The sequence below is a fragment of the Vulpes vulpes genome, chromosome 10 (assembly GCF_048418805.1).
Source record: "Vulpes vulpes isolate BD-2025 chromosome 10, VulVul3, whole genome shotgun sequence".
Taxonomy (NCBI): Eukaryota; Metazoa; Chordata; class Mammalia; order Carnivora; family Canidae; genus Vulpes; species Vulpes vulpes.
The window spans coordinates 20,347,371-20,362,623 of NC_132789.1; the positions used below are offsets into that span (position 1 = coordinate 20,347,371).

Here is a 15,253-nt window from a genome sequence, read left to right on the forward strand (position 1 = left end):
CTAACGTGAAAATCTCTTACGTAGGTCTGGGGGTTGAAGTTAAACTATTGATAAGAACAGAGAAATTCCACAGAAAGAATTTAACCAAACAACCGATTTCTGGTTTCGTACCTTCACATTCAGGGTCCAGAGTTCTCTAGAAAGGCACACCCCCAACAAAAGATTTAGAGAGTCTGAATATAAAGCCTTGCTAAGCAGTTATTCAAATCATACTTATCAAACAAATGAATAAATCTCGAGTGAGAGTCAACAGAAAGCCAAAGAACAAGATTCTCAATAATAACAATAATACTAATGATTAATAATAATAGAGCAGCTATCTCGTAATATCGCAGGGTCACGCCCCCAGCGGAAGGCAGGTGCCAAACCGCCGAGCAACCCGGGCGTCCCATATTCTGTCCATTTTAGAGATGAGAACACTGAGGCCCAGAGAGCGTCAGGAACAGTCCCACCGGCTCCCGCGGCCGCCTCCAGCCTGGCACCGAGCGGACGTCCAGGAAGGGACGCAGCCCCGCCCCGCCCCGCCCCGCCCCGCCCCGCCCCGCCCCGCCCCGCAGGGGGTGGGACTGCGGCGCCGCGCGTGGTGGGCGGGGCTGCCCGCGGGGGCGGGGCGGGGCCGGGCGAGGCCTGGGGCGTGCGCGCGGCCCGGAGGACCCTCCCGCTGGGCGCCCGGCCGCGCGGCGGCGGCTCGGGAGGGGCGGGGCGGGGCGGGGCGGGGCGGGGCGGCCGCGCGGGGGGCCCTGACGTCACCGGGCCCTCGGCCCCGCCCCGCCGCGGCTGCTGCAGCCGAGCCCGCGAGCGAGCGCCGCCGCCGCCGCCGCCGCCGCCGCCGCCCGGTCGGGAACGCAGCGCGCGCGGCCATGGCCTCGGGCCCCGCGGGTAAGCGGGTGAGCGGGCGCGGGGCGCGGGGGCGGCGGGAGGGCGGCCCGTGCCCCCGCCCCCAGCGCTCGGCTGACCCGCCGTCCCCCCGTCTCGTCCCACAGAGGCGGACACGCGGCAGAGGCTGCTGCGCACTGTCAAGAAGGAGGTAGGTGCCGGGGGTGGGGTGGCCGGGGGCGCGACCCTGCGGAGGGAGCCGCCGGAGCTCCCCCGGGGGAAGGGTCTCCAAAGGGGTGGGGGCCCGTGGCAGCGGGGCGGCCACCTGAGCTGTGGGGCTCACCTGGTAGGACTGGAGGCGGGTGAGTTGGGGGTGGGGGCCTCAGGTACGGGGTCGATGCTTGGCTGCTGTGTGTAGGGGCGGACGCAGCGGGAGGGCCGCCCCCGATGGGGCACACCCGGGCGTGTCTGGGTAGGACCCCCTCTTGTGGAGGAGCAGGTGGGTGGGTCTCATTAAGGGGAGGCAAGCACCTGGGGGCTGACTGGACTTACTGGGAGGTGAGGGGCTGGGTAGGGCTGCAGAAGGAGGACCAGACTTCGGGAAAAGGGAACGGTTCACTTTGGGTAACACCCCCCATCTCCCCTTCCCCACAAGTCTCAGTCCTTAGAGCCGCCCCCAGGAGCTTGGGGACTCCCTCCCCGAAAGTCCCTGGTCATTGGGTTGCACCATCTGTGGGCCTGTGCCAGGGCGTCTTGGCAGGCGAGTTCCCCTCGCCCACCCCTGCCCACCCCTGCCCACCCCCCCACCCCCGACACGCAGTAGGGTGCGAATCAGGCAGGGTTCACCTGCCCCTCCGCCCCCTTCACTCTCCTTGGGGCCAGCTGGGAGCCCAGTCTAGCCTTTAGCGAATAGCCCTCGACTTCCCGGAGAGGGGCGAACCTGCAGTGGTGGGTTCCTGGGAAGCATGTAGATGCCCGGACTGTGTGTGGAGCACGCTCACTCCTGTGTGGGCGCCGACATGTGCTGTGAGTGTGTGTCTGAGGCTGTCTGTGCATCTGCCTGGAGGTAACCAAGTGTGTCTCCGTATTGCGTGTACATGTGTCTGTGTGTGGATCTGTTTTTGTGAGTATGGTGTGTGACCGTGTGATGCGTAAGTCTCTGCGTGCGTGAGTGAGGCTGCGACCAGGTATGTGTGACTGTATGTGTGTGTGCTGCCCTCCTTATGCTGCCTCACATCCCTCACCTGGGACCCGATCGCTGTTGAGCGGCATCACCTCTGTACCTTGAGTCCTCAGCCCGAGATCACAGATGGCTGTAGACCTTGGGGCTGGCCTGATTGCGTGTGTGTGTGTGTGTGTACGCATGCGTGTGCACACACGAGGAGGGTGTCAGCCTGGTGTCAGCACTGAGCACCCAGAAGCCCCTCCCTGCATGGTGGCAGTCAGCCATCAAAGACAGCCTGGAAGAGGGGACCTGTGGCTGCCCCTCCCTCCTCAGAAAGCATGGGCGCATGTTGTGCGTAGGTCTCTGTGTGGCATGTCTCGTGTTGTTCAAAGAATCAGCTCTAGAGCTAGTTGTATATTCTGGCATTTCTGAATAAGGATCCGTAATGAGGGATGTGGAGTTCCTCAGAAAGGCCCAGAACTTTTCAGTTTGGCCCTCTTAGAGGCATTGTGGGACCTGAAGAAAGCTCTATCTAGATAGACCATCTTTCCAACAAAACCTGCACACCTGCAATTTTCTGATGACTGAGTTGGTGGAGGGTGTCTTATAGAAACTCTCTCAAAAGCCTTCAGGTTAAAAGCCTGTATGTAGTCTCTTTGTTCATTGTTTAAACCTAGATGTAATTTGTACTCCTCGGAGATTGTCACATGGAATGGCTGTGTTTTCTTTTCTTTTGAAGCGTTTAGTTATTATTCATGAGAGACACACAGAGAGAAGCAGAGGCACAGGCAGAGGGAGAAGCAGGCTCCCTGTGCAGAGCCTGACGCAGGACTCGATCCCAGGACCCCGGGATCAAGCCCTGAGCCAAAGGCAGACACTCAGCCACTGAGCCACCCAGGCATCCCCGGAATGGCTGTTTCTCAGGAAATGGCTTGCTGGTTCAATGGAAGGGGTCTACAGGTAGAAGAGCCTGGGAGCAAGGCGTCAGGGAGGGCAGTGCCTCTCGGTATCTGCTTCTGGGCAGGGCTTCAGCTGGGCCTTTGGCCTGGTTCTGCCAGGAGCTCCCTTGGTGCCCTGGACAAGTCCTTTCCTCTCTCAAGGACTCAGTTTCCACAGCTGGAGAAAGAGGCATTGGTGCAATGCTCCTGGAGGTCCTACCCATGTCAGTCTAGTTTGGAATATCGGCAAGCTGTGGAGGACACGTTGCCTCCAGTGACCAGAGTTGTCAGCTTGCATCCTCTGTCCTGGGAGCAGCCGCGTTTGGGGCTTAGAATGAGCTTTCTGCCTGGCCTAAGGCTGAGGCCATCACTTGATCAGAGGGACCCCTTGGCATCCTGCTTGGTGCCTGAAGGGGTCAGGGACAGAACCTCGCAAGTTTGGGCAAAGGTCCTTGACCCTGGATCTGCAGTCAGAAGGCAGGTTTATAGCCACAAGTTGGTGGCTGATTCTAAATTCTGCATTTCTCAGGGCACATCATTTCAGTAATCAGAGTTTCCATAGAGTGGGTACTATTCTGTGCCGTATCCTGTGTACACGGTGACTTTATGAGGTGACTGAGGCTGCCCCCATTTCATGGACAAGGAAACCAAGCCTGGAGACGAGGTGTGGATTGCTCAAGAGAACACAGCCAAGAAGGTGCAAAGCCGGGGACTTAACCCCCCAGATCTGTCTGACATCAGAGCCAGGCTCTTACCTCTATATCCTAAACGTGCTCATCCGTGTCTCCACGGCACCACAGTCTCAGCTGTGGATGGAATGATTTCCATCTTACAGAGGTGAAAAATGGCCCAGACGGGATAAGTGATTTCTCAAGGGCACAGAAGCAGTCAAGGGAAGACAAGTTCAAGTCTTCTATGAACCCCTTGTTCAGCATGGGTGCCCCTAAGGGCGTGGCGATGAGTCCATGCCCCACCAAAGCAGACCTCCTCTCTCCTTGCCTTCCTCTGCCCACCTCTTGGGAGAGCATCTTGTCCCAGTATCAGAGAGCCAGTCTTCAATGGAATGGTGGAGGCAAACTCTTTGCGTAGAAATCTGGGAGTCAAGTCTGCTCTTCCTTCTCCTCATCTTTTGGGTTCAGAGAAGTCACATCCCTGCCTGTCATAGCCTCATCCAAAGGTACCTCCCGTCATTCTTCCTGGAAAGGGTGGCTTAACAGTCAGTTTCTTTCGACAAGGTTTGCAAGCTTGGGCTGAGCCACAGAAGCCAGAAAAGCCAGCAGCGGCTATGGGGCTGGAAGCTCTGTCCTGTGCTGACTCTGGGAGCCAGTAGGACTCAGAACCATGAAGCAGGTCAAGAAGGAGCATTGGGCTCACCCAGAGCTGGGTTCAAATTCTGACATGTTTATTTACTGAAGGGTGTCTGTGTGCCAGACACAGGACTGGGCTCTGCGGATGCAGCAGTGAATAAGAGAAGTCCTGCCCTCATAGGGCTGACATTCCCATTTTGGTACACAGATCCTGATAGACATTCTGAGTGTAATTCAGAGGATTATGATAGCCTTTGCACCAAGGTATGAAGGAGAGGTACTCGGCACCACAAGAACATACAACAAGGTTAAGGTGGCCCAGGAAGGCGCCCTGGAGGAAGTGATGTTAAGAAGATACGTGAAGGATGAGCACACCTTTAAGATGAAGGCAGGAGATGGGAAGACAGAGGGGAACCATTCCTGGCAGAGGGAACTGCATATACAAAGACTTTGTGGCTGGAGGGAGCACGGTGAACTTGAGTGATGAGAGGACTCTGAAGTGGCTGGAGGACAGAGAGGAAGGAGCATGGTGCCAAATGCAGAGGGGCAGAGCAGGAGGTCCTATCCTAAAAGCACAGGGAAAACGGATGGGGAGGACAGGAGCTAGGTGGAGGAAGAGGGCGGAGCTAAACTTGATGGCTTGTAATTGCACAGCCTTAGAGGGGCATCTGTCTGTACCTTCACAAGGGTCTGAGTTTCAGTTTATTCCCAGTGAGGATGAAGATCACTTGTCAGGATAAGCGATGTGAAAACACCCACCACATTAGCCTGAGCTGCCTCTGGGCAGGCATCTTATTTTTTCTGTCTCCCCAGTGTCGCCCAGGAGATAGGGTGGCCTGGGTGAGATTTCCTGCAGTTAAACCCAATCAGCTCTATTCTGGCTCCACCCTGGCTCGCTTTGCCCTCCCCTCCTTTCTCCTCCCAGCCTCCAACCCTTAATTTTGTTTTGGTTCCCAGAGTGGCAGCTGTGGGGACTGGCTTCTTGTTGCCATGACGACTGCCATTAAAGGAGCCAGCCACTTGAGCCAGGTTGATAACGGAAGCCAAGTGACTAACTGCCTTGTTTTCTTGCCTTGGGCTAGGCCTGGGAGGCCTCTTAATTGGAAGAGACAAAAGCAGGTGCTTGAGGGCAGGAGGACAGACCCCCGGGGGAAGGAGGCAGGGGGATGAGGCCAGTGCTGGAGAGGAGGCTCTTGTGGACCTCTGCAAACTGGAGCTGGTATGAGAGCTGCCATGGGGAGCCCTTGCCACAGCGGCTGAGCTGGGCGCGTTTGGGGAGCTGTGCCTTCCAGCCTTGGGACAGGGTAGGGGTGTGATGGGATGGTGGAGGAGGGTTTCACATCCTAAGAAGATTGGAGGAAGTGAGAGAATCAACTGATGTTTCTACTGAGAGCCCTGTGGTGCTTCCACTTGGATCTACTTCTTCTCAATAAAAGAGGGGCAACAGTTTTGCCCCCCAGGTGAGGTTGCTGGACACCGTATAGGTCATCGAGTTAAATTCGAATTCCAGATAAACAGAAGTAAAGTGCCTAGTGCTAAATCTGGCAGCCCTAGCCCAGGGGACATTTGGTAATGTCTGGAGCCATTTCTTGTCAAAAACGAGGGTGGGACTGACATCTAGTGGGTAGAGTCCAGAGATGCTGCTCAGCCTCCTGCGATGCACAGGACAGCCCCCCCTCCCCCCCCCACCAAGAAGTGTCAGCCCAGACTGGCACTGTGGTTGAGACGGAGAAACCTCTGTGCTGGAAAACTCCTTCACTTCTTCATGACGGCCCGAGGAGGGAGGGTACTTGTCTCCTTCGCTCCATAAAGGAGGAGCTGGAGGCACAGAGGGGTTAAGCAGCTCACTTTAAGGTCACACAGCCAGTCTGTGGAGAAGCCAGGATTCAAATCCTGCTTTGTCAGCTCTGAAGGGTGGCCTCACAGAGGTCCAGCAGAGTCCTTGGAGACATGGCTTGAGGTCAGGTGTATGTAGGGGAAGAGATGGGGCAGCAAAGGCCCGCTAGATGCACCCTGCTCGGGGCTTTGCTCCATTAGATGGCAGGGAGCTGTAGAAAATTTATGAGCAAGGAGGGTCTTGTTTGGACTTGGACTTCAGAAAGTATCAGCTGGTAACAGGGTCCAAGATGGAGCTTTTTGCCACTTCTTAGAAGAAAGCTTCCTCCTTTCTTTCCTGCCTCCTTCCTTCCTTTCCTTCCTTTCTTCTTTCCTTCCTCTCTATCCCACCTCCTCTCCCTCCTTCCATTCCTGACGTTTTTTGCTGCCTCCTTTCTTCCAGGAATATTTATTGAACATCAACTATGTACCAGGTGCAGCTCTAGGAACTGTAGAAAAGGTGCAAAGCGGCATCCCTGCTCACATGCTCTCATGAAGCATAGGATCTAGTTGGGGGACAGATAGATAAACAATAAATATATGCAGGCACCCCTTGGAGATATCGTGGGTTCAGTTCCAAGCCACCAGAAGAAAGCAAATATTGTGATAAGTCAAGTCAAAGGAATTTTTTGGTTTCCCAGTGCATGTAAAAGTTGTGTTTACACTATAATGTAGTCTATTAAGTATGCGAAAGAATTATGTCTAAAGAAAATAATATAATTATTATTATATCTTTAATAATATAATCATCTTAATCTAGAAATGCTGTGTTATGTCACATATTACAATTATATTAATTTTATCTTTATTTTATTGTACGTATTGTATACATGTTTTAAGGGGAGTGGGAGGTGAAGGCTTCCAAAAAAAACCATTTTACTGCTAAAAAAAATGCTGACCATCATGAGTTTTCATAATCACTGATCACAGATCACTATGACAAACATAATAATAATGAGAAGTTTTGAAATATTGTTAGAATTACCAAAGTGTGACACAGAATCAGGAAGTGAGCAAATGCTATTGGGAAAATGGTGCTAATACAGACTTGCTTGATGCAAGATGGCCACAAACCTTCAATTTGTAAAAAGAAAAAAAGAAAAGAAAAACAAAAGTAGTGTCTGCAAAGTACAAGAAAGCAAAGTATGCCTGTATTAGAAGTCACAAATGCTGTGAGGAAAATAAAGCTAGAAAGTGGGTGGAGAGTTTCTGGAGAGAAAAAAAGAAAAGAAAAACAAAAGTAGTGTCTGCAAAGTACAAGAAAGCAAAGTATGCCTGTATTAGAAGTCACAAATGCTGTGAGGAAAATAAAGCTAGAAAGTGGGTGGAGAGTATCTGGGTAGCTCAGTGTTTGAGCATCTGCCTTTGGCTCAGATCGTGATTGCGGGTTCTGGGATCAAGTCCTGTATCAGGCTTCCCGCAGGGAGCCTGCTTCTCCCCCTGCCTATGTCTCTGCCTCTCTCTGTGTGTCTCTCCTGAATAAATAAATAGAAATCTTAAAAGAAAAGAACGAAAAGAAAAAGAAAGTGAGTGGAGCGGAATGGGCAGTGCTTTCCAGAGGAGGTGGTCAGGCATGGCCTCTGATACTATGACATTTGAGCAGAGACCTAAAGGGAAGGAGGGAACCCTGCTGACCTCTGCAGGAAAGGTGTTCCTGCCAGAGGGAACAGCATAGGCAAAGGCCCTGAGTCAGGAACGATGAATAGCAAAGAGGTCAAGGAGCCTGGAGTGGAGTGAACAGAAGGGAGGAGGAGACAGGTCAGAGAGGGAGCAGGAGGCCATTCCTGCAGGGTCTTGTGGCCCCCCCGGAAATGAGACGGGACCCGTGGGAGAATTTTGAACAAGGGGAGAAGCATGAATTCATCCATGTTGCGGACTGCTCTGGCCACAGCCGAGCAATAAATGCAGGGCACAAATCGGGGGCACAGAGTCTTTAGGCAAGAGAAGAAACTTCGCTGTTCTCTTCTGAGCTTTCAATTCTTAGGCTAGAAACCACAGCGCCTTACTCTGCCCCACTCCCCCACTGGCCAAATAGGGGTTCCAGAAATACTTGCCAGTCGAGTAGATACAGGAATACTGGGTGTGGATATTTTGGGGTTCTCTGATGCTTATAGGGTTGACTCAGATCAGTTCACGTGTGTCGTGTTTTCAGGCTTAAGCTGGCAGAAATTCTCCTCGTGAATAATGCAGCCACATCCGTGCGGTGTGTTTTGATGCTTTTTTCAGGTCTCTGGCAATGTGGCTTCCGGGAGCTTCTGCTAGCGCAGGGCCTGGGCTTCAGCACCCTGGTTTGATGTGAGGAGGGTGGCAGGTGGGGCCTAGCTTTCCGGCTGGGTTATGTCTCCTGTGCGGTCTGGCTGGGTCTTCCCTGCAGTAACCTCATGAAGGGCTCCGGGAAATGGTAGTGTAGCATTTGTTGCTGGTCGGCAGGTAGGAAAGGGCATTTGTGCACCCCAGTGGGACACCCCACTTGCTGGCTGCAGACCCCAGGATGGGAAGTGAGGACACCAAAGTCCTTGTCCCAGCGCTGCCCCTAACCACCTGTGGCCGCCCGCAGTTTCCTTCTGCCTATGCCATTCTGCTTTCCAAGTGGACGCAGTTGGACAGCTCCAGGATTCTAAGAACCTCAAACCATCAGATTTGGCCAGCATCCCTCCCCGAGAGCCAGGTCTCTCGCATTTTCTCAACAAGGAATTTGCCAAGTCTGTATTTAAGACCTATTAAAACTCGGTCACTGATAAGACCATCTGGGAATCTTCGTTCTGGTCAGGAAAAGCAAAGGCTCAACTAAAGGCATTCTAACAGGGTAAAGATTTTTTTATTTCTTAAACAGTATTTACTGAGCATCTTATGGTGATGGCCTCATTTAATTGTCATGAAGCCACACAAAGTGGATAAAACACTGTCCCTTAAAGGTAAGGATAGCGACACACGGGAATGGGAAATAAGTCACCAAAGGTCACCGACAGTGTCAGTGGTACAGCTTGGATTCTGGCTCTGGAACCGGGTTCCGCATCACTCCGGAGCTGAAACCAATGACCTATCACATATGGTGATGAGCTCCTCTGAGCACGTGGAGTTGGCAAAAGGTCCAGGCTTTGGAATCAGACAGCCTTGTGTTCCAAGTTTGAGTCCTGCCATTTAGTGGATGCTTGGACCTTTCCAGCTTTGGTGTCCTCGTGCATCAGGTGGCGAGGGTATCCTGTACCGCGCAGCACTGCTGCGATGCTATCACTGCCAGGTATTCACCAGTATTTATGAAGGGACCAGGCAGAGTGCTTGGCTTACCCATTTAAGAGCAAGATAGAAATCAGTCGCAGAAGGACATTGTGCTGCCCTGTCTGGTCAGTCACATGAACTTGTAGATGTTCTCAGTGTAGGATCTTGCTCTCTTTGGGTAAGCCCCAGGCTGGGGGTGCTGCTGCCACAGGAGCAGTGCCGCAGACTGGGAAGAGGGTATTTCTTGGGGTCCAAAGGAACGAGCCCTTGAGCGGGGGTGGGGAAGGCTGAGTCTTGCCTGGCTGCCTCAACATCCTGAGGTGGGCAGTTGGATCTTCCCTCTGGGTCTGCTTATTCATTGTCCTCCTGGCAATAATCCCTCAGCTGAAGAAATTCTGACGCCCTAGTGAGCTTGCAGGTCTTGTCACTTAGCCACCGCAAGGCCCTGGATGAGCAGCTAAGTGCTGAAGGCCAGGGGGAGGCAGTGTACTTTTCCTTGAGTAGTAGAGGAAGACAAGAAATAAATAGATTCTTGTGCTTTTTCATTGGACAAACTTGAAAGAACTCAGTTTTGTAAAGGACAATAACCGTTCCTTTGGCAGTGAGTCTCCTACTTAAAAATCAGAGGACGGAAGCCTCAAGACTTGAGACTTGATGATACCTGGGACCTTGACTAGATTCTCCTTTAATTTTTATTATTTAGTAAATTACGTCTAATTAGTTAGAATTATAGCAACTATCATGCATTTGTTTCCTTCTTTTTGAGAACTAGACATCTTTACAACCACCATTTATTAAATGCTGCTCTAATTTGCTTTGTTTGATCTCATTTAGTGCACAAAGTGAGCTTCCTATAGAGCAGGTACAAATAGCAACTCTTCTTTACTGATGAGAGAAACTGAAGCTCAGGGAGGTTAAGAAACTGGACCAAGGTCACACAACTGAGAAGTAACATGGCGCGGTATTTTAGCCGGCTCCACCCATTTCAATTTGGACGATAACTTGCTAACAAAGCCAGCTCGAACAACGAATAAATATATGAAGATCAAGCCAAGAGGGAAAGAGAGCCTTAAGAAATCGACGTTGTGGTTTCAGGGGTTTGGGAAGTTTGGAGTGAGGCCAGCTTCAGGTACAGCTCTATCCAGGGGTTCCAATGATGTCATCAGGACCCTCTGTGTTTTCTGGTCTCTGCACTGATTTTCTCTGTGCTAGCTTTCTGCTTTGTTGGTCTCTCTGGGGAGGGAGAATGTTGCCCAGCTCTCAGGTTACAACCTGCCAGCTTGGCATCAACAGACAGAGAGCTTCGCCTTACCCCCCCCAACCCCCCTGCTGTAGTTCTCCTGGAAGATTCAGGATTAGGTTTCATTGGACCTCCGCCCCAGTCACATATGGCTTTTGCGCCAGTCACTCTGGGACTCATAGCTTAGATCTGTCAAGCCTGGAGGGTCGCTGTGGGGTCAGCCCAGTGAGAGGGAGGGAGGGGACCCAGAGGAGAGTCCAGGTGACATGACCAGGCAGGGACATGGGAACGAACTAGGCAGACAAAACACAGATGCCCGTCTGGGCAGGGTGAGGGCCCCAGCATCTGGAGCTCAGCCCCGCAGTGCGGAAGTGACCTCCTGGGTGCTAGGTGTCTGTGGGATCTAGAGGACTGGGCAACCCTGAAGTTATGCAGACACTTTGTACTTGTTGTAGGGAGAGAGTATCCTCAGTACGTCTCTGAGGTCCACAACCCCAAAACCCAAATGCGGTTCAGAACCGCTCAGCAAGATGCTGGAATTTGAAGATGAATACAGTTTCCCCGATCTCGGCTTGCTCAGAAATGAAATGCTCCCTAGTTTGTAACCCAGTGAGCCCTCCAAAAACAACCACCCCTAACAACAATCATAATTAGCATTTACCGGGCACCTACTGTGTTCCAGACCTGCACCATCCATTTGGAGCCACTAGTGTTACATGTTTACATTTAAAGGAAGTAAAACTCAAATAAAAAAATCCTGTTGCTCAGTTGTCCCAGGTTTCAAGTGGACAATAGCCGCATGTGGCTAGGGATCCCGTTTTGGACATTTTAGGCACAGAGCATTTTCCAGAAAGTTCTGTTGTGTCCTAGACATTGTGCTAAGTGCTCTACATCCATGAACATATTTCAGTCTTAAAACAGCTCAGAGGGGTAGGTCCTATTTATTATCCCTTTTTATAGAGGGGAGTAAATTGAAGCACGAAGGAAGTGAAGTGACTTACCCAAGGCCACACAGCTGGTGAGGGAGCAGAGCCAGGGTACTCACCCAGCCCTTGGATGTGATGCTTGGCTGCTTTTCCTCCCAGTGTAGGCTAGAGGTGGCTAATGTGTTTTCTGGCTCACCCTGTGCTGTTTGAAGCAACCATCTGGAATTCGTGTTCTTATCTCCTGTAGCTGCCCAGACCCCCAGAGAGAATTGAGGCCGCTCCAGCGTCTGTGCGTGCCTTCCTGATCCACAAGGCCCGTGGGTCTGAGGAAGTGGGGCGTGTTGCCAGGGGAGCCGCCTCACACAGCAGCAGAGCACCCAGGAGAGGGCTGGCCGGTCTCCAGGGCGTGGGCTGGGAATGTGAGACACGCAGGCTGTTTTCTCCGGGAATGGAGGGGCGGGGGATTGACTGTCTTCACAGTTCCATCATCTCCCTGAGTGGCTGTGTGCGGGAGGTGTAGCTGGGGGGACCTTTTTGCCAAAATGCCCCCAGGTGAATGCCCCAGAACCAGGCACTTGCGTGACCTTCTCGTCAGGGGGTGTCTGAGCACCTGTGCAGGGCACCTGTGTGAGGGAAACCCAATCTCAGCGCCCAGAACGCCCTGCTTCCAGGTCAGGGCAGGTTGGCCAGTCCCTATACTCTGAGGGAACGATGCGTGGTGCCTATTTATAGCATCCCAGAAAAGGGTTAACTGGGGCTGTCCTAGCAGCAGCCCACTGAGAAACAGGCTTTTGCTTCCCTTGTAAGGCCCACAGCCATGTTTAGGGCAGGTTAAGAGGGTGGTGCTAAGAGGGAAGACTTTGCTAGCACTAGGACTCTGAAGATCCAGGTGCCATGGCTTCATCACCTATGTCCCCGCCCCCCCCCCCCCCCCCCCCCCCCCCCCCCGCTCTCTCCCACAGGCACAGATGGGGCTGCAGAAGGACCGTCCTGTGTCTCTGCTTTCATTATCCATCTGTGTGGATGTGGAGGGCAGGGTGGAAGTGTGTGGGTGGGAGGGTGGGGCAGGGCTGTTCTGGAACCATGTATGAGAGAGAGCAAGAGTCCAGGAGAGGAAGCTTTGATCCGTTCACCAGCAGCTACTGGGCTCTCGCTGTGTGCCAGACGCCTTCAGACCCCTTCTCTGAGAAGGCCCCAGCCCCGTGCAGGCTGCGATGGGCTGAGGGCAGGGAGGAACCCATCTGGAAGGAGGCCCTTTGCCTATGTGCCGGAGCGTTGGGATCCCTGCTGACGTCCTACAGTAGCAGCAGAGCACAGACAAGATATTTCCTTTTTTACTTTCTTCTTTTTTGATAATAGACTTTATTTTTTATAGCACGTTTAGGTTCACAATGAAACTGAACAGAAAGTACTGAGATTTCCTATACATCTCTTTATCTGCCCTAAAAATCCTCTGCGCTCTGCTCTTCATCCCTTTCTCCCCCCAACCCCTGGCAACCACTGATCTTTTTGCCGTCTCCATAGTGTTGCTCTTTCCAGAATGTCCTGCAGCTGCATTTGGACAGCATGTAGCCTTTTCAGATTCTTTGGTTTCAGTAATACGTGTTTCAGGTTGAAGGTTTCCCTCTTGCTACCATGATTCTCCATTGGAGACCTATGTGCAGAGGGGAGAGGGAGCTGGGTGGTACTGGGCACACCTGGGGAGGTCAGTGGTGAAAAGGTTTGGCAGGGCAGAGGTGGACCTGGCTGGTGTTGCAGGGCCAGGACTTCAGGAGCAGGGAGTTGGCCACCTGGGACTCCGAAGCTGGAGATGATTCAGATCCCAGCCTCTTCACGGACCAGATGGTCTCCATCCCTCCTAGCTCAGCTGCCTCATTGGGAAAATAGAGTAGTAGCAATGGCACCCACATGGCATGCTTGTTATGAATCTTTGGGGTTCAGATGTGAAGCACCCACGTAGCTTGTGGGATGCACCAGTACGTATTGAATGAATAAATGAACCTACTGTGTGCCAGTCTCAGTGCAGGGCAGATGGTCGTGGGTTCGAGTCCCCACTCTGCCATTCAAAAGCCATGTGCTCTTGGGCAAGTATTTGACCTCACCAAGACTCAGTTTCCTCATCTGTAAAAATGTGCACCCACACCCATCTCATCTAATTACCCTGAGGATTCGATAAAATAATGCCCCAAGCATGGTGCCAGGCTCAGCGAACACCTCATAAATAAGTGTATAAAGCACTTACTGTGTGGCTACCACTGTGTTAAATGCTTTTGATGTATTATCTTATGCCTGTGAGGCAAATACGGATACCCATTTTACTGATGGGAATGATTTGCCCAAGATTCTGTGCAAGAGCTGGGGTTTGAATTCTGGAAGTTTGACTCTAGAGCCCAGTGCTCATAGCTGACCATTGGAGCTTGGAAGTGGAGGAGGTCCCATCAACTTTGCCTGGGGGGTGGGGGGTGGGGGTGGCTCGGGAAGGAGGGCAGAGGACACCTTAGTGAGTCCCAGAAGATGCAGTGGTTTTGCTAGAGCTGGAGATGGAGGTCGGAGTGGGTGGGGATATCAGGTGCAGGGGACTGCACAAAGCACAAAGCAAAGGCAGGGGGTGGGAATCCTACAGAAGGAATGGCACAAGTGACCTGAGCTGGGCTTGGGAAGGGGCGGGGAGGGGACAGGATGTGGCAGGAAAGGAAGGTAGGGCCCCATGGTAGAAGCAGTCACAGCTGGCAGCCCTGTTCCAGGCCTTCCCAACTCACCTCCTGTGCGCCCCCTCCCCCATAAGAAATTAAAAAATAAAAAGCCGCCAGCTATTTCCATGTCGTGCCTTTCCCTGCCACATTGTCCTTCCATCTGTTCCTTCCGTTGAGCTCTAGGGTGGCTCGGGGCGGGGGGGGGGGGGGGGGGAGGGGGGCAATTGCAGGGGCAGCATTTTCCTCCTCTGGTTTAGAGTTGGAGAAACCAGAGAGTTCAGTTCTGTTTGTACTTTAGATCTTGAGCATCACCTCCTCCAGGAAGCCCTCCCTGACCGCTAGACCTACCTCATCAGCTGAAGTTCCTTTGTTATTCTCCAAGAACTAAATTCTTTTGCTGCAGGGAACTGCCCTACTTTTTTGTTGTCATGTACCCATTTGCTGTACTTGGTTAGTATCTGTCTTTGTAGACTGCCTTGTCCACAAGGACAGGGATTCTATCTGCTCGTCACCTTATACCAAACTCCTAGGAGGTGCTCCATAAATGTTAAGTGAATGAGGGACAGCTGTGGTTCTTGTGAAGGGAAGTGCTGGGAAGGCAGGTGTTGGCAGAACATGGAAGAGGTACATTTATCCCTGCTTGGGTATGGAGAGTCCAGGAAGGCTCCCAGAAGGAGGTGACACCTGGGCTGAAGCCTGAGTTGCACTTAGCTAGCTGCAGCATGTCGGGAGGGACCCTTGGCAGAAGGCATATGTGGGCAAAGGCACACCCACGGCTGGGTCTGAGGGCCCGCGGTCCGAGGCGGGGCTGGACATGCTGGCCTGCTAGGGCATGTGCATCTCGCCCTCAGCATCCAGGAGGCCCACCCGGGAGGCAGAGCTGACCTCTGCTCATTCCCCTCTCCTCCTCACTTTGCCCAGATGCTGCGAGCTATTTTTAAAAGTCACCCTGAAGGCGGTCCAGACACCCTAAATGAACCGGCCTTTCCACTGTGAGTTTCTCGCGGCCGGGAGAGGCAGGGGGCCTCCATCTCATTAGCTCCTGCTGGCTCAGCATTACTCACCCAGCTGCAC

General features: G+C 52.8%; 1 protein-coding gene across 6 annotated transcripts in view; it reads left to right on the plus strand.

Annotated features, from left to right (window-relative positions):
- Nucleotides 1-633: 633 nt before the first annotated feature.
- Nucleotides 634-15,253, plus strand: part of SGSM1 (small G protein signaling modulator 1) — a 93,410-nt gene continuing 78,790 nt past the window's right edge. For 4 of the 6 annotated variants that reach the window (XM_072725198.1, XM_072725201.1, XM_072725202.1 and 1 more), the window contains exon 1: nt 886-1,027. Coding sequence is in view for 2 of the 6 variants with exons in the window: in XM_072725197.1 (XP_072581298.1) it covers nt 861-879; nt 984-1,027 (63 nt within the window). In the remaining 4 variants the exon portion in view is untranslated. The other 2 variants (XM_072725197.1, XM_072725200.1) reach the window with 1 other exon arrangement.